The sequence below is a fragment of the Anolis carolinensis genome, unplaced genomic scaffold (genome assembly GCF_035594765.1).
Source record: "Anolis carolinensis isolate JA03-04 unplaced genomic scaffold, rAnoCar3.1.pri scaffold_13, whole genome shotgun sequence".
Taxonomy (NCBI): domain Eukaryota; kingdom Metazoa; phylum Chordata; class Lepidosauria; order Squamata; family Dactyloidae; genus Anolis; species Anolis carolinensis.
In genome coordinates this window covers 17,074,029-17,093,177 of record NW_026943824.1, presented here as the reverse complement: position 1 = coordinate 17,093,177, position 19,149 = coordinate 17,074,029, and the positions used below count along the sequence as shown (strand labels likewise).

Below are 19,149 nucleotides of genomic sequence, written 5' to 3'. Positions count from 1 at the left end.
TTTTAAAGCCTGAATGGGATGAAGTTTGTGTTTGTTTTTTTGAGAACTAGCTTTCCTGAGGTGAATCATGATTATTATTATTATCATAATGTTTATTTATGTCCTGCCAACCTAGCAGTTCGAAAACATGCCAATGTGAGTAGATCAATAGGGAAGGTAACGGCGCTCCATGCAGTCATGCCGGCCACATGACCTGGAGATGTCTACGGACAACGCGGGCTCTTCGGCTTAGAAATGGAGATGAGCACCAACCCACAGAGTCGGTCACGACTGGACTTAATGTCAGGGAAAAAACTTTACCTTTACCTTTATTTATACCCCGCTTTATTTCTCTACAAGGAGACTCAAAGCGGCTATGTATCTATTATTAATATTAGAATGTATTATTACTATTATGGTGATATTATTAACGTATTATTATGTTTATGTATACCCCACTTATTAGTATTAGAATGTATTATTATGATTATAGTTATATTATTATTAATATATTATTATTCATGTATTATTGTGTGCATTTATATCCCACTTTCTAAGGAGATTCAAAGCGTCTATGTATTTTTATTTTTATTATTAATATCCTGCTCTTTCTCCCCACAAGGAGACTCAAAGTGCCTGTGTATCTCTTATTATTATTATTATTATTATCTCTATGTATCTATTATTATTATTATTATTATTATTATTATCCTGCTCTTTCTCTCCACAAGGACACTCAAAGCAGCTATGTATCTATTATTATTATTATTATTATCCTGCTCTTTCTCTCCACAAGGAGACTCAGTGCCTGCGTATCTATTATTATTATTATTTCTATGTATCTATTATTATTAATAATAATAATAATAATATCCCGCTCTTTCTCTCCACAAGGAGACTCAAAGTGCCTATGTATCTGTTATTATTATTATTATTATTATTATTAATATCCCGCTTTCTCTCCACAAGGACACTCAAAGCAGCTATGTATCTAATAATAATAATAATAATAATAATAATATCCCGCTCTTTCTCTCCACAAGGAGACTCAAAGTGCATGTGTATCTATTATTATTATTATTATTATTATTAACATCCCGCTCTTTCTCTCCACAAGGAGACTCAAAGCAGCTATGTATCTATAAATAATAATAATAATAATAATAATAATATCCCGCTCTTTCTCTCCACAAGGAGACTCAAAGTAGCTATGTATCTATTAATAATAATAATAATAATAATAATAATAATAATAATAATATCCCGCTCTTTCTCTCCACAAGGAGACTCAAAGTGCATGTGTATCTATTATTATTATTATTAACATCCCGCTCTTTCTCTCTACAAGGAGACTCAAAGCACCTATGTAAATATTATTATTACTACCGGTATGTGTATTTCTGCCCCGCTTCTCTCCACAATTGTGATGAGTCATGGGCCATGTAGTCCCGTTTCTGGCACTGTAGTGCCAGATGAAGAGGAGAACTTGGGTTTTTCACCGTCTCAGTCAGAATTGGAAACTTCCCAGCCAGATTTGGGAACCTTGCACCTGCAAGAGATTTGTCTTCCAGAAGTCTGTCAAACAAGCCCTGAGCCTAAATCTCCTGTGTTTTCTCGCCATGAGTTTTGTAAACAACAGAGGGGAGTTCAAGCAGCGTCTCGCAGGAGTGCTAGGATAGCTGCTAAGAATTCAGCTGATTAAGCCTGCTTTCCATGGGAAACTTTAAGGAGTCATGCATCTGGACTCAGAGATTAGCTTTCGTTTCTGGTTCCCCAGAGAACTGCTCTTTGGTGGGAAAACTAGACCCTATTTAGGTGTTTTGCCCACAAAGGGATCTTGCGGAGTCAATTCGTCAGCTACTGGAGTAAGTTGTGTGTGGACAGCGCGCTCCGTTTCCAAGCCTCGTTCCTGTTTCAAGCCTTGTTCCTGATTCCAAGCCTTCGCTCCGTTTCCAAGCCTTCGTTCCCGTTTCCAGCCTTGTTTACCTCCACGGACCTTGCCTTGTTTTCCAGGACTCAGCCTTGCCTTGTTTTCCGGATTTTGCCAAGTAATTCCACGGATCTTGTTCTTGCTCCTCGTTCCTTGTTGCCCTGTATCAAGCCTTGTTTCAAGTTACTCCCTAGCCTCGCTCAAGTTTCATGGACTAAAGGACGTTGTCATCTCCCCTCACTTTGCCTGGCAAAGTGAGTGTTTCGGTTATTGGATTACAACTTTGGACCTTAATATTTCATATTGGACATTGTTTCTTTGGACTAATTTTGACCTTTCCTGAAAGGTCTACTTCTGGACTATTTCATACACTTGCTTTTATTAACTTTATATATTTCCTTAATAAAGATATTAGATAGATTCTGGCCTCTGTGTATGGTTATTGGTGCTCTGCAGCCTGGGTCGTGACAACAATGAGGCTGTATTAGAATGTATTACCATAGGATATATTATTATTAGTATTATTATGTTTGTTTATTTCTTTCTAAAAGGAGACCATTGGTCGAGAGATGGCACTCAAAGGAGGTCTTTTCAGCTGCGGTGACCCTGTCTTCTGGAGAGCGATTGGGGGTCTCTATCAGGACGCCTTGGGCGCCAAGGGCAGCAAGCGGAAGGAACTCATCGCCTTGGATCAATGGTAAACCCCCCTGCCATGCTCAGCTTATCCGGAGAGGATGCATCTGTACTGTTGCACAAGTGCAATTTTGAAAAGACATAGGTTGGAATAATTGAATTCAGTGATATTTGCAAAGGATAACTGCCCAACAAGTGTACTTAATAATTGCATAATTATTAATTATTGTTGTTCTATTTATATTCTGTTATATTGTATTGTTCTGGGCATGGCCCCATGTAAGCCACCCCGAGTCCCCATTGGGGAGATGGTGGCGGGGTATAAATAAAGATTATTATTATTATTATTATTATTATTATTATTATTATTATTATTATGTATTAATCACTGCTTTGATTTGCAACAACACTGTATTGATAATTGCCTAATAGCTTAAATATTACGCAACTTGATAGCGGTCACTGCTAAAAGTTAGTTTTAGTTCGCTCTAACAGCCTCCTTGACCCGACATGGAACTTCAAAGAACAGATTTAATCAGTTGTTTTGTTAAGACTTCAAATCTTAAGCACAGGGCAATATAGTAGAGAGGAAAAACTGTTTGACACAGCAAGGCCATAAATCTTCTCATAAGCAATGGGAATCAACAAGGAGGTAATATAGGAGGTGATAATAATATTATAATGTAATCTATATATATAAAAGAGTAATGAAATTTCGGCCTAGGACAAAACAACAAAACTACACATCCCAGAAACACTAAACTTGCCAGCACAACCCCTCATCCATGCCTCTACGTTCATACAACAAAAAGAAAAGAAAAATCAAGTCCTAATTAGAGGGAGAGGAAGAATTGTTTTTATCCAATTGCTGCCAGTTAGAAGGCTAAGCTCCGCCCACTTGGTCTCCCAGCAACCCACTCAGCCCAGGAGACAGACAGAGTTAGGCCTCTTCCACACTGCCTATAAAATACAGATTATCTGATTTGAACTGGATTATATGGCAGTGTAGACTCAAGGCCCTTCCACACAACTATATAACACATTTATAATGGAATTAATGTCAGGGGAAAACTTTTACCCTTTACCTTACCTACCACCAATTCCTCAATACTTTATTTCCCATACCACCAGACTTCGCCACAGCAACGCGTGGCTGGGCACAGCTAGTACAATATAATAATAATACACTATTACAATTGTATATTTATATTACATGTAATATTACGAATATTGCAATATACTCGTATAGTACAATATAATGATATATAATGCTTATATAGTGCTTATATTGTGCTATACTAATAATATAATATATTGTATGTACCGTATATACTCGAGTATAAGCTGACCCGAATATAAGTCGAGGCACCTAATTTTACCACAAAAAACTGGGAAAACATTGACTCCAGTATAAGCCGAGATACCAGTAAAATTACATTAATTGAGGCATCAGTAGTTTAAATGTTTTTGAATCTTTACATTAAACTGTAATTTAAGATATGCCTGTTCAACTCTGATTAAATCATTATTTTCATCTTCTTCAATGTAAATGTGATTATGTATCCTTGTAATAATAATAGAGTGAAATAAAAAATGTAATAATAATACAGTAGAGTCTCACTTATCCAACATTCGCTTATCCAACATTCTGGATTATCCAATGCATTTTTGTAGTCAATGTTTTCAATGTATCGTGATATTTTGGTGCTAAATTCATAAATACAGTAATTACAACATAACATTACTGCGTATTGAACTACTTTTTCTGTCAAATTTGTTGTATAACATGACGTTTTGGTGCTTAATTTGTAAAATCATAACCTAATTTGATGTTTAATAGGCTTTTCCTTAATCCCTCCTTATTATCCAAGATATTTGCTTATCCAAGCTTCTGCCGGCCCGTTTATGTTGGATAAGTGAGACTCTTCTGTATTTTCGTCTTCTTCAATGTAAATGTGATTATGTATCCTTGCAATAATAGTGAAATAATAAATGTAATAATAATAATAATAATAAATGCAGTAAAATAATAAATATACAGTAGAGTCTCACTTATCCAACATAAACGGGCCGGCAGAATGTTGTATAAGCGAATATGTTGGATAATAAGGAGAGATTAAGGAGAAGCCTATTAAACATCAAAATAGGTTATGATTTTACAAATTAAGCACCAAAACATCAAGTTATACAACAAATTTGGCAGAAAAGGTAGTTCAATATGCAGTAATGCTATGTAGTAATTACTGTACAGTAGAGTCTCGCTTATCCAACATAAACGGGCCGTGAGAACGTTGGATAAGCGAATATGTTGGATAATAAGGAGAGATTAAGGAGAAGCCTATTAAACATCAAATTAGGTTATGATTTTACAAATTAAGCACCAAAACATCATGTTTAACAACAAATTTGACAGAAAAAGTAGTTCAATACGCAGTAATGCTGTGTAGTAATTACTGTATTTACAAATTTAGTACCAAAATATCATGATGTATTGAAAACATTGACTACAAAAATGCGTTGGATAATCCAGAACGTTGGATAAGCGAGTGTTGGAGAAGTGAGACTCTACTGTATTTACAAATTTAGCACCAAAATATCACGATGTATTGAAAACATTGACTACAAAAATGCATTGGATAATCCAGAATGTTGGATAAGCGAATGTTGGATAAGTGAGACTCTACTGTAATAATAAATAGAGTAAAATAATAAATGTATTCATATTAATAAAAAATAGAGTAAAATAAATGTAAAAGTAACAACAACAATAGAGTAAAATAATAAATGTAATAATAATAATTAATAGAGTAAAGAAATTGTGGGAGTTGAAATCCAAAATACTTGGTGGGAGGGCCGAACTTGGCCCAGGCCTGAAATAGATTGATTGTAAAATTTATGATGAAGATGTTATTGCAAAAATTATTATTTTTTAAATAAAGAGGGAGGATTTTTCTCTAAAAGGCTGCCTTTCAACACCCTTCCCTTACCCATATAGGTATCAGGAGGAGCTCCCAATTGCTGTGGCAGAGCGGGAGAAGAAATGTTTAAGAAAAGAGGAGGTGGTGAAGCTGATGGAGTGGAAGCTTTGTGTAAGTAGTATATTTATTTATACCCCGCTTTTCTCTCCAACAGGGAGACTCAAGGCAGACTTGAGGTCCAAAAGGCTACATTTTCCAAGCTCTGTTAAGGATATTGTGTTATGTACTGTATATACTCGAGTATAAGCCTAGTTTTTCAGCCCTTTTTTTAAGACTGAAAAAGCCCCCCTCGGCTTATACTCGGGTGAAGGTCCTAGTTGGCTTATATTTGGGTCAGCTTATACTCGAGAATATATGGTACATTTATTATTTTCCCCTATTATTATCAGTATTGTTACATTTATTATTTTTCTCTATTATTGTTGCTACAATTACATTTATTTTACTATATTTTTTATTATTATTAATACATTTATTATTTCACTCTGATTTTATTATTTTACTCTGTTTATATTACATGTATTATTTTCCTGTAATTATTATTATTATTATTACATGTATTATTTTACTCTATTATTATTAAAATTATACATAAACACATTTACATTGAAGGAGATGAGAATAATGATTTAATCAGAGTTGGACAGTCTTATCTTGAGCTTTATGTAAGTATTCAAAAACATTTAACCTACTGATTCCTCAATTAATGTAATTTTATTGGTATCTATTTTTATTTCTGAAATGTATCCCCCTTGGCTTATACTTGGGTCAACGTTTTCCCAGTTTTTTTGTGGTAAAATTAGGTGCCTCGGCTTATATTCGGGTCGGCTTATACTCGAGTTTATATGGTAATTACTAGAATGTTGCACTGAAGCTCAGCAGACCCTGGCTCAATTCTGTAAGACATTATCTTGACCTCATTGGAAGAAATGTGGTATGTAAATGTCAATAATATATTATAATATATTGTATAAACATATAATATTGATAATAATATTATAATGTAATACAATATAATAATAATACACTATTACAATTGTATATTTATATTACATGTAATATTACGAATATTGCAATATACTCGTATAGTACAATATAATGATATATAATGTTTATATAGTGCTTATTTTGTGCTATACTAATAATATAATATATTGTATGTACCGTATATACTCGAGTATAAGCCGACCCGAATATAAACCGAGGCACCTAATTTTACCACAAAAAAACTGGGAAAACATTGACTCCAGTATAAGCCGAGAGTGGTAAATTTCAGAAATAAAAACAGATACCAATAAAATTACATTAATTGAGGCATCAGTAGGTTAAATGTTTTTGAATCTTTACATAAAGCTCAGATTTAAGATAAGACTGTCCAACTCTGATCAAATCATTATTCTCATCTTCTTCAATATGTTTTTGAATCTTTACATAAAGCTCAGATAAGACTGTCCAACTCTGATCAAATCATTATTCTCATCTTCTTCAATGTACTTATGTATCCTTTTAATAATCATAGAGTAAAAAATGTGTCTAAGGGATTTCTGAGAAACATTCACATAGAAACATATATATGTGATGTCCATTTCCAGATATAACTATGATGTATATGTCTTTCTGATGTCTTTGGACATATAGTGAAACATATTTTATTGTAGCATATGTCCATATCCTATTTGCACCTTATCCCAGGGCTCGGGCTGTGGCGCAGGCGGGAGAGCAAGCCAGCTGCAATTAACTGCAATGAATCACTCTGACCAGGAGGTCATGAGTTCGAGGCCCGCTCGGAGCCTATGTTTGTCTTGTCTTTGTTCTATGTTAAAAGGCATTGAATGTTTGCCTATATGTGTAATGTGATCCGCCCTGAGTCCCCTTCGGGGTGAGAAGGGCGGAATATAAATACTGTAAATAAAATAAATAAATAAAAATAAAATAATACATGTAATAATAATAATAATAATAATAATAATAATAATAATAATAATAATAAATACAGGAAAATAATACATGTAGTAATAAATAGAGTAAAATAATAAATATAATAATAATGATAAGATCAGAGTGAAATAATAAATGTATTAATAATAATAAAAAATAGAGTAAAATAAATGTATTAGTAGCAACAATAAGAGAGAAAAATAATAAATGTACCATATATTCTCGAGTATAAGCTGACCCAAATATAAGCCAACTGGGACCCTCACCCGAGTATAAGCCATGGGGGGCTTTTTCAGGCTGAAAAAAAAGGCTGAAAAACTAGGCTTATACTCGAGTATATACAGTATATTTAACTTGTAAGCCGCCCTGAGTCCCCTTCGGGGTGAGAAGGGCAGGATATAACTGTCGCTAATAAATTAATAAGATAAATAAATAAACAAACAACCTCACGGGGAATAATGGCGGGGTTTTCTCTTTCAGAGAGGGAAATTTCGTCCTCGGCTGCAGCAACTGGTGGCCACGAACTCCAGTGAAATGGTAGAGGAGTGCACCAGAAAGGCCTTCCAACTCCTTCCCGACATATCAGGGGCTGTACAGGAACTCTGCAAGCTGAAGGCTGTGGGACCAGCCACGGCTTCAGGTAGGAAGTGATGCATTTAATAATTACTGTATATACTCGAGTATAAGCCAAGTTTTTCAGCCCTTTTTTAGGACTGAAAAAAAACCCCTCCTCGGCTTATACTCGGGTGAGGGTCCTGGTGGGCTTATATTCAGGTCGGCTTATACTCAAGTATATATGGTATATTTATTATTTTTCTCTATTAATTATTATTACATTTATTATCTATATATATAAAAGAGTGATGGCATCAGGGCAGCGGACAAAACAACAAAACTACAGGCCCCCCAACCTCGAAATTTGACAACACAACCCATCATCCACGGCTCTAGGTTGATACAACAAAAAGAAAAGAAAAATAAAGTCCTAATTAGAGGGAGAGGAATAATAGTTTTTATCCAATTGCTGCCAGTTTGAAGGCTAAGCTCCACCCACTTGGTCTCCTAGCAACTCACTCAGCCCAGGGGATAGGCAGTGTTAGGCCTCACTTAGGCCTCTTCCACAGATTATCAGATTTTAACTGGATTATATGGCAGTGTAGACTCAAGGCCCTTCCAAACAGCTATATAACCCATTTAGAATCTTATATTATCTGCTTTGAACTGAATTATCTTGACTCCACACTGCCATATAATCCACTTCAGTGTGCATACTAAACATAAAGACAACCATACAACAGACATTCAATACCACCACTACCTCAACAATTTCTCACCAACACCACCAGACAACGCCACAGCAACGCGTGGCCGGGCACAGCTAGTTTTACTCTATTATTGTTGTTACTTTTACATTTATTTTACTCTATTTTTATTATTATTAATACATTTACTATTTTACTCTATTTATTATTACATTATTTTACTGCATTTATTATTTACTATTATAATCCTGTATGTGTGTACATATATAGAGAGTGTATATAGAGTGAGATGTGTATATAGAGTGAGAATAACCCTGTATGTATGTATTATGATAATAATATTATAATGTAATACAATATTATACTAATTAATAATAAAATATAATATTAGTTATGTATTATTTATTAAATGTAATATTACTAATAATATTACCATGGAATTATGTAGTACAATATAGTAATTTAATTTCTTATATTGTGCTATGCTAATAATATATTGTATGTACATTTGAATTGTAAGCCGCTCTGAGTCCCCTTCGGGGTGAGAAGAGCGGGATATAAATGTAGTAAATAAATAAATAATAAATAAATAAATAAATATGTGTACATAGTAAAGGTAAAGGTTTTCCCCTGACATTAAGTCCAGTCGTGTCCGATTCTGGGGGTTGGTGCTCATCTCCATTTCTAAGCCAAAGAGCCGGCGTTGTCCATAGACACCTCCAAGGTCATGTGGCCATTGGCATGACTGCATGGAGCGCCGTTACCTTCCCACCGGAGCAGTACCTATTGATCTACTCATGTTTGAATGTCCATTCTTCTGCGTAGAAATTTTGCCACATCCAAAGGACCACTGAAATGCGAAAGGTTTCACAAGTATGAATCTGTGAATCTGCGCTATCTATCCTCCATGCCATTGGGTCTCTCTCCTTCCCTTACAGCCATCCTGACGGCAGGAGCCCCAGAGACAGCAGCATTTATGGCTGATGAAGTCCTGGAGTCCATCCCTGGCCTCAGCCCTGTCCAGTACACCCTCAAGCACTACTTGCTCTTCTTAGACAAAATCCAGAATTGTGCTGAAAAGTTAAACAAAGGTAAGAAGCCATCACTGTCCCCTTTAGGAGCCAAAAGTATGAATATGCACACAAATACGCAAGCTGGGAAATCGCCACACAGTGGCTGCGACCCCCTCTGCACGTGTAGTATCTACACTCAGGCCACACAAGTATTATACACAATAGTATTCCACAATGTGGAAGTGACCAGGTGCTGTTGTATAAATACACATGATGAGGCATATATGTAATAATCACCCCTCCCTGATGATATCGACATAACTAGCACTTTTAGTCCAGTTTCCTCTGGATCTAATCCAAGATTTTATCATTATGCTTTTGTATGTGATTTTTTATGACTTGTTCTTATTGTTGTTTGATCTGTTTTATTGCTTTGTTTTGATATTGTTGATGACTGGGCTCGGCCCCATGTAAGCCGCCCCGAGTCCCTCCGGGGAGATGGGGCGGGGTATAAGAATAAAATTATATTATTATTATTATTATTATTATTATTGACACAACGACATTGTATGACACAGCAAACAAGATAGATATGCTGGATTTCGTTTCACAAAATCACAAGTCGAACACTTCCCAAGTGTCTAGGGCTGTGTGATGTATTTTCGGATGATGCGTGCAGATCCCAGTAAGGTGGCCTTTTGCAGTTGGCAGATCGTAATTTTGTCAATGTCTATTGTTTCCAAATGCCGGCTGAGATCTTTTGGCACGGCACCCAGTGTGCCCATCACCACTGGGACCACCTGCACTGGTTTCTGCCAGAGTCTTTGAAGTTCAATCTTGAGGTCCTGAGAGCGGCTGAGTTTTTCCTGTTGTTTTTCTTCAATGCGACTGTCACCTGGGATCAGGTGACAGTCGCATTGATCCAAACCTTGTTCTTTTCCACAACTGTGATGTCTGGTGTGTTGTGTTCCAGAACTTTGGCAGTCTGGATTCGGAAGTCCCACAGTATCTTTGCGTGTTCATTTTCCAATACTTTTGCAGGTTTGTGATCCCACCAGTTCTTAACTGCAGGGAGGTGATACTTGAGGCATAGGTTCCAATGAATCATTTGGGCCACATAGTTGTGCCCAAATAATAATAATAATAATAATAATAATAATTATTAGTTCCCGGTGGCGCAGTGTGTTAAAGCGCTGAGCTCCTGAACTTGCAGATCAAAAGGTCGCAGGTTTGAATCCGGGGAGTAGAGTAAGCCCAGCTTCTGCCAACCTAGCAGTTCGAAAACATGCCAATGTGAGTAGATCAATAGGTACCGCTCCGGTGGGAAGGTAACAGTGCTCCATGCAGTCATGCCAATGGCCACATGACTTTGGAGGTGTCTAAGGTAAAGGTAAAGGTAAAGGTTTCCCCTGACATTAAGTCCAGTCATGTCTGGCTCTGGGGGTTGGTGCTCATCTCCATTTCTAAGCCGAAGAGCCGGCGTTGTCCGTAGACATCTCCAAGGTCATGTGGCCACAGGCATGACTGCATGGAGCGCCGTTACCTTCCCGCCGAAGCGGTACCTATTGATCTACTCACATTGGCATGTTTTTGAACTGCTAGGTTGGCAGAAGCTGGTGCTAACAGCGGCCGCTCACGCCGCTCCCGGGATTTGAACCTGGGACCTTTCGGTCTGCAAGTTCAGCAGCTCAGTGCTTTAACACACTTCGCCACCGGGGCTCCTGGAGGTGTCTACGGATATTCAAATGTGAGTAGACCAATAGGTACCGCTCCAGCGGGAAGGTAACACTGGCGCTCCATGCAGTCATACCAATGGCCAAATGACCATGGAGGTATCTACGGACAACGCTGGTTCTTCGGCTTAGAAATTGAGATGAGCACCAACCCCCAGAGTCAGACATGACTGGACTTAACGTCAGGGGAAATCTTTACCTTTACCTATGTAATAGTCAGTGGTATTGTGCAGTGCACGAGTAAAATCACTGTGTGCAAATGCAGTGAGCAAAAAGACAGTGCACAGAGGAACATGGCATGTAGGATTGAATCAGAAAGTAGCTGTTACCAAATTTGGTTAACGTAGCTATGTGTTTCTCTGCAAAATCAACATATCCTGTTTCCCCGAAAATAAGACATCCCCAGAAAATTGGGCCTGGGCTGTGGCGCAGGCGGGAGAGCAAGCCAGCTGCAACCAGCTGCAATGAATCACTCTGAGTTCGAGGCCCGCTCGGAGCCTATGTTTGTCTTGTCTTTGTTCTATGTTAAAAAGCATTGAATGTTTGCCTATATGTGTAATGTGATCCGCCCTGAGTCCCCTTCGGAGTGAGAAGGGCGGAATATAAATGCTGTAAATAAGTAAATAAATAAATAAAATAAGACCTAGTAGAGGTTTTGCTGAATTGCTAAATATAAGGCCTCCCCCGAAAGTAAGATCTAGCAAAGTTTTTGTTTGGAAGTATGCCTGCCAAACACAACACCAGAGCATGCAGGATCAGTAAATGTACGTACTATAGATTGTTATACAGTAGAGTCTCACTTATCCAACATAAATGGGCTGGCAGAACGTTGGATAAGCGAATATGTTGGATAATAAGGAGAGGTTAAGGAGAAGCCTATTAAACATCAAATTAGGTTATGATTTTACAAATTAAGCACCAAAACATCATGTTATACAACAAATCTGGGAGAAAAAGTAGTTCAATACGCAGTAATGCTACGTAGTAATTACTGTATTTACGAATTTAGCATCAAAATATCATGATATATTGAAAGCATTGACTACAAAAATGTGTTGGATAATCCAGAACGTTGGATAAGCGAGTGTTGGATAAGTGAGACTCTACTGTACATGGAAATAGTGGCAGTAACAAGAAATTCTTGATACGATTCAGTTTGTTTCGTTATGCTGGTTTGTGATGACAACTACTGTACAGCATATAATCAATGTTCATTTTTTTTTGTTCAACAATCAATGTGAATTCTTCTTCATGGAAAAATAAGACATCCCCTGAAAATAAGACCTAGAGCAAAAATTAATATAAGACACTGTCTTATTTTCGGGAAAACACGGTATTTGTCCACATTTATCAGTTACGCAATGCACACATTTCTGTCTTTATGAGGGGGCCGAAACAGATGTTTGCTCGGTCAGCATAAAGGGGGGAGATTTCCAGCCTTTGTTTAGTGGATATCTCTTGTAATCAAGGACAACCTGATAGTAACGTGCTTTTATGGCTTTTTCAGTGGCTAAGAGGGGAAAAGTGGCATTTGTGTACGAGAGAGAGGAGACGGAGGGTGGTTTTTGCTCAGATGACAGACCGCACTGCATAGAGTTCCAGGGTCTGAACTGTGGAACAGGATGGGCTAAGCTTTTCCCCATTTTCTCAGCCGACACAGAGAAAACGTGGACGCCTCATAGTGTGGAGCTGTGCCTGTGGACGTGGGCCGTGGCAGACCGACTGCGGTTGCCCTCGCTGCAGTCTCTGAGCCTGGAAAAAAGCCTGGAAAAAGCAGAAGCGGTTCATGATGGTGGTGCGGATGGTCCCAGAAAGAAGCAGAGAACGGAATAATAACACCCAGCCTGCCCTAGGCTTTCACCCCTGTCCTCAATTCCTCTGTGTACGGATGTTGAAGCTAAATTACACCCCGAGGTAGCACATTTCTTCCAGATCTAAGGAATGGTGAGGAGAACTCGTACTAATGTTAACTTAAGATCATACCCTGTTTCCCTGAAAATAAGACAGTGTCTTATATTAATTTTTGCTCCCAAACTTGCGCTAGGTCTTATTTTCAGGGGATGTCTTATTTTTCCACAAAGACAAATTCACATTTATGGTTGAATTTTTAAAAAATGAAAATTTATTATCTACTGTACAGTAGTTGTCGTCACAAATCAGCATAACCAAACTGTGAATCCTTTCAAGAATTTCTATATTATATTTTATTGCTATACTGTTTTTAAATTACTGTTTTAAATTTCTGTTCGTATGTAAATTTATGTTGTTGTTGGGCTTGTCCCTGTGTAAGCTGCCCTGAGTCCCTTCTGGGAGATGGAGGGGGGATACAAGAATAAAGTTATTATTATATTATTATTATTTCTTGTTACTACCTTTATTTCCATGTACAACAATCTATGGTATGTACATTTACCTATCCTGCATGCTTCCAAACAAAAACTTTACTAGGTCTTACTTTCAGGGGAGGCCTTATATCCAGCAATTCCGCAAAACCTCTACTAGGTCTTATTTTCTGGGAATGTCTTATTTTCAGGGAAACAGGGTAGTGCCTGCGATACCTGTTTCAAGCAAGACTCGCCACGGCGCAACCTGGCAGAATTGGTCTCGTTCTGGAGAGATTTTATTAGGAATTTTTACCTTGGCGTTGAGTCCATGTACAAATAACTCTGGTTCTTGGCAATTCTGTGAAATGTGCCTGATATGAACATTAAACAGCAGAAAGTATCTTTCTCAAAACAGGAAGGCTGTATCTTTCTTGTAGTTCAGTGATACAAAACAGTCTTCCGTTCTACTCACAACAAATTTTTCAAGGTACAATAGAGTCTCACTTATCCAACATAAACAGGCCGGCAGAACGTTGGATAAGCGAATATGTTGGATAATAAGAAGGGATTCAGAAAAAGCCTATTAAACATCAAACTAGGTTATCCATATATATAAAAGGGTAATGAAATTTCATCCTAGGACAAAACAACAAAACTACACATCCCAGAAACACTAAACTTGGCAGCACAACCCCTCATCCATGCCTCTACGTTCATACAACAAAAAGCTCCAGCTACTCCAGAAAACGGCCAGGCTTTGAGACTGCAAGGCTATTCACTGCTATTCCACCTGGCCAACAAAGGATTCCCATAAGCCACAGCAACGCGTGGCTGGGCAAAGCTAGTGATTTTATAAATTAAGCACCAAAACATCATGTTATACAACAAATTTGACAGAAAAAGTAGTTCATTACACATTAATGCTACATAGTAATTACTGTATTTACGAATTTAGCACCAAAATATCTTGATGTATTGAAAACATTGACTACAAAAATGTGTTGGATAATCCAGAACGTTGGATAAGCGAGTGTTGGATAACTGAGACTCTACTGTATCTCCAACAAAACAGCAACAACAGTAACGTTGACCTACCGGGAGGAACTGTTACATTTGCTGTCCCCGTTTTATACAAACAAATATCAACCAATTAACTATTACATTACTGGATTGCTGTGAGTTTTCCAGACTGTACGGCCATGTTCCAGAAGCATTCTCTCCTGTATAACACAGCCAGGCATTGAAGCTGCAAGGCTATTCAGTGCAGTTCAACCAGACCAACAAAGGATTAACCTTGGTAGAAGGCGGCCAGGCTTTGAAGCAGCGATACTACTCTGTACTATTGAAGCTGACCAACCAAAGATTCCGCTAGGTAGCAAGCAGCCAGGCTTGGAAGCAGCGAGGCTATTCAATGCAATTCTAAGCAGCCCAAAAAACCATTCCCTTAGAACACAAGTACCCAGGCTTCCAAGCAGCAAGCCTATTTCATTACAAACAAGGATTCCCATAAGAAGAAAACAGCCAGGCTTTGAGGCTGCAAGGCTATTCACTGCTATTCCACTTGGCCAACAAAAGATTCCCATATACCACAGCAACGCGTGGCCGGGAACAGCTAGTTAATCATCAATATACAAATCTCAACATATTTGAACTTTGCAGAATTTTTGATGGTATTTAAGTATGCTTATTTGCCTTTCTTGCTGCGTGCTTTACACTTTGGCTCACTGGCCCATTTCCCTGGGTACCGCTAGGGGGGAGGCTTCCATTGCAGAAGATATTTCTTCCACTCATTTGGATTTTTCTCCATTGTCAGCATTCTCTATAATTGGGGTGGTGTCGTCCTGTGTGGGCTTTTCTTTGTATTAATAATCAGTGAATTTTTTGCCCAGCTGGCCTTGGATTGCTTCTCCTGCAACTCTGTAAAACATGGAACAGATTGGACCTAATCCCGCATTTGCTTATTAATAGCATCGAAAACTACTTAGGAAGCTGTGAGCAACAAGATTGAAATATATTTTCTCGCATATCTGACAGTATGTAAGCACAAGCCTGTACTTAGACCTATGTATAGTCCAACAGAGAAGTGAAAAAATGTATATGAAATTAATCTTCCAGTGCCAGTGTTTTCCATAGACACCTCCAAGGACATGTGGCCACTGGCAGGACTGCATGGAGCGCCTTTACCTTCCCACCGGAGCAGTACCTATCGATCTACTCACACTCTGGGGGTTGGTGCTCATCTCCATTTCTAAGCCGAAGAGCCGGCGTTTTCCATAGACACCTCCAAAGATGTGTGGCCACTGGCAGGACTGCATGGAGCGCCTTTACCTTCCCACCGGAGCAGTACCTATCGATCTACTCACACTCTGGGGGTTGGTGCTCATCTCCATTTCTAAGCCGAAGAGCCGGCGTTTTCCATAGACACCTCCAAAGACGTGTGGCCACTGGCATGACTGCATGGAGCGCCTTTACCTTCCCACCGGAGCAGTACCTATCGATCTACTCACACTCTGGGGGTTGGTGCTCATCTCCATTTCTAAGCCGAAGAGCCGGCGTTTTCCATAGACACCTCCAAAGATGTGTGGCCACTGGCATGACTGCATGGAGCGCCTTTACCTTCCCACCGGAGCAGTACCTATCGATCTACTCACACTCTGGGGGTTGGTGCTCATCTCCATTTCTAAGCCAAAGAGCCGGCGTTGTCCATAGACACCTCCAAGGTCATGTGGCCGTAGGCATGACTGCATGGAGCGCTGTTAACTTCCCACCAGAGCTGTACCTATTGATCTACTCACATTTGCATGTTTTCGAACTGCTAGGTTGGTGGAAGCTGGGGCTAACAGCAGGAGCTCACCCCACTCCCCAGATTCAAACCTGCGACCTTTCAATTTGCAAGTTCAGCAGCTCAGTACTTTAACATGCTGCACCACCGGGGGCTCCTAGAGAAGGAGATAGCACCACTTAAACACACTTCAAATCTTCTATATATATATAAAAGAGTGATGGCATCACGGCAGCGGACAAAACAACAAAAGTAAACACCCCACAACCTTGAAAATTGACAGCACAACCCCTCATCCATGCCTCTAGGTTGATACAACAAAAAGGAAAGAAAAATAAAGTCTTAATTAGAGGGAGAGGAATAATTGTTTTTATCCAATTGCTCCCAGTTAGAAGGCTAAGCTCCGCCCACTTGGTCTCCTAGAACCCACTCAGCCCAGGGAATCCTTTACCTTAACTACCACCAATTCCTCAGTACTTTATTTCCCATACCACCATACTTTGCCACAGCAACACATGGCCGGGCACAGCTAGTGTATGTATAAGTCACATTTGCATGTGAGAGAGATTTCAGGTGTGTAAATCTCCATTCCTTTCTATAATTTATATACATGTAGGTTTGAATCCAGGGAGCGGGGTGAGCTCCTGATGCTAGCCCATTTCCTGCCAACCTAGCAGTTTGAAAACATGCAAATATGAGTAGATGAATAGGTACTGCTCCAGCTGGAAGGTAACGGCGCTCCATGCAGTCATGCCAGCCACATATGATCTTGGAGACGTCTATGGACAATGCCTGTTCTTCAGCTTGGAAATGGAGATGAGCACCAACCCCAGAGTCAGACACGACTAGACTTAACGTCAGGGGAAAATCTTTATATAAAACAAGTGTGTATGTTGTGTTGTGGGAGAAGAGAGGGAGAACCAGGAATGAATGTAATCATTAGAAAAGAAAGAAATCGAGTCATTAAGGAGGAAGGAGGGGAAATCAAGACTTGAATTGTTTCCCTGGATGTAAAGCCTCATTGAACGTCCCTTTGAACAGATGAGTGAGGAACGTGCTTATATTGTGCTATGCTAATAATATAATTTATTGTATGTACATATAACTTGTAAGCTGCCCTGAGTCCCCTTCAGGGTGAGAAGGGCGGGATATAAAGGTTGATGATGATAATAATAATGATAATAAAAATTATAATCATCATCATCATCCTTGACAAAATTGAAGGAAAAGCTGATAAGGAGAAGACCTGGCTCTGGCTCACGAATGGGACCCTGAAGAAGGAGACAGAAGGCCTGATCCTTGCAGCCCAGGAGCAAGACATCAGGACAAAGGCAATTAATAATAATAATAATAATAATAATAATAATAATAATAATAATAATAGAAGACCTGGCTCTGGCTCACGAATGGGACCCTGAAGAAGGAGACAGAAGGCCTGATCCTTGCAGCCCAGGAGCAAGACATCAGGACAAAGGCCATTAATAATAATAATAATAATAATAATAATAATAATAATAATAATAATAATAATAGAAGACCTGGCTCTGGCTCACGAATGGGACCCTGAAGAAGGAGACAGAAGGCCTGATCCTTGCAGCCCAGGAGCAAGACATCAGGACAAAGGCCATTAATAATAATAATAATAATAATAATAATAATAATAATAATAGAAGACCTGGCTCTGGCTCACGAATGGGACCCTGAAGAAGGAGACAGAAGGCCTGATCCTTGCAGCCCAGGAGCAAGACATCAGAACAAAGGCAATCAAGGCCAAGATTGAAAAATCAGCTGATGACCCAAAATGCAGACTGTGCAAGGAAACTGACAAAACCATGGATCCTATCCTCAGCTGCTGTAAGAAAATCGCACAGACAGACTACAAACAGAGGCACAACTATGTGGCCCAAATGATTTATTGGAACTTATGCCTCAAGTATCACCTCCCTGCAGTTAAGAACAGGTGGGATCACAAACCTGCAAAAGTCTTGGAAAATGAGCACGCAAAGATACTGTGGGACTTCCGAATCCAGACTGACAAAGTTCTGGAACACAACACACCAGACATCACAGTTGTGGAAAAGAACAAGGTTTGGATCATTGATGTTGCCATCCCAGGTGACAGTCGCATTGACGAAAAACAACAGGAAAAACTCAGCCGCTCTCAGGACCTCAAGATTGAACTGCAAAGACTCTGGCAGAAACCAGTGCAGGTGGTCCCGGTGGTGATCGGCACACTGGGTGCCATGCCAAAAGATCTCAGTCGGCATTTGGAAACAACAGACATTGACAAAATTACGTTTTGCCAACTGCAAAAGGCCACCCAATTAGGATCTGCGCGCATCATCCGAAAATACATCACACAGTCCTAGACACTTGGGAAGTGTTCGACTTGTGATTTTGTGATACGAAATCCAGCATATCTATCTTGTTTGCTGTGTCATACAACAACAATAATAATAATAATAATGATGATGATGATGATGATGATGATAATGATAAATGGCGAAGCATCTCCAAAACAGAACACAGACAAGTTCAGGGCAGTGGTGTCCAGCCTCGTTTTGGCCGGGGCCTTTG

General features: G+C 38.9%; 1 protein-coding gene across 1 annotated transcript; it reads left to right on the top strand.

The window, feature by feature from the left end:
- The first annotated feature begins 76 nt into the window (after positions 1-76).
- Positions 77-13,821, top strand: stub1-dt (STUB1 divergent transcript). Its single transcript, XM_062964356.1, has 6 exons — positions 77-281; positions 2,461-2,606; positions 5,538-5,631; positions 7,939-8,098; positions 9,659-9,811; positions 13,118-13,821. The coding sequence occupies exons 1-6, from the start codon at positions 189-191 to the stop codon at positions 13,297-13,299; spliced, it is 828 nt and encodes a 275-aa protein (XP_062820426.1). The 5' UTR covers positions 77-188; the 3' UTR covers positions 13,300-13,821.
- The last annotated feature ends 5,328 nt before the right edge of the window (positions 13,822-19,149 follow it).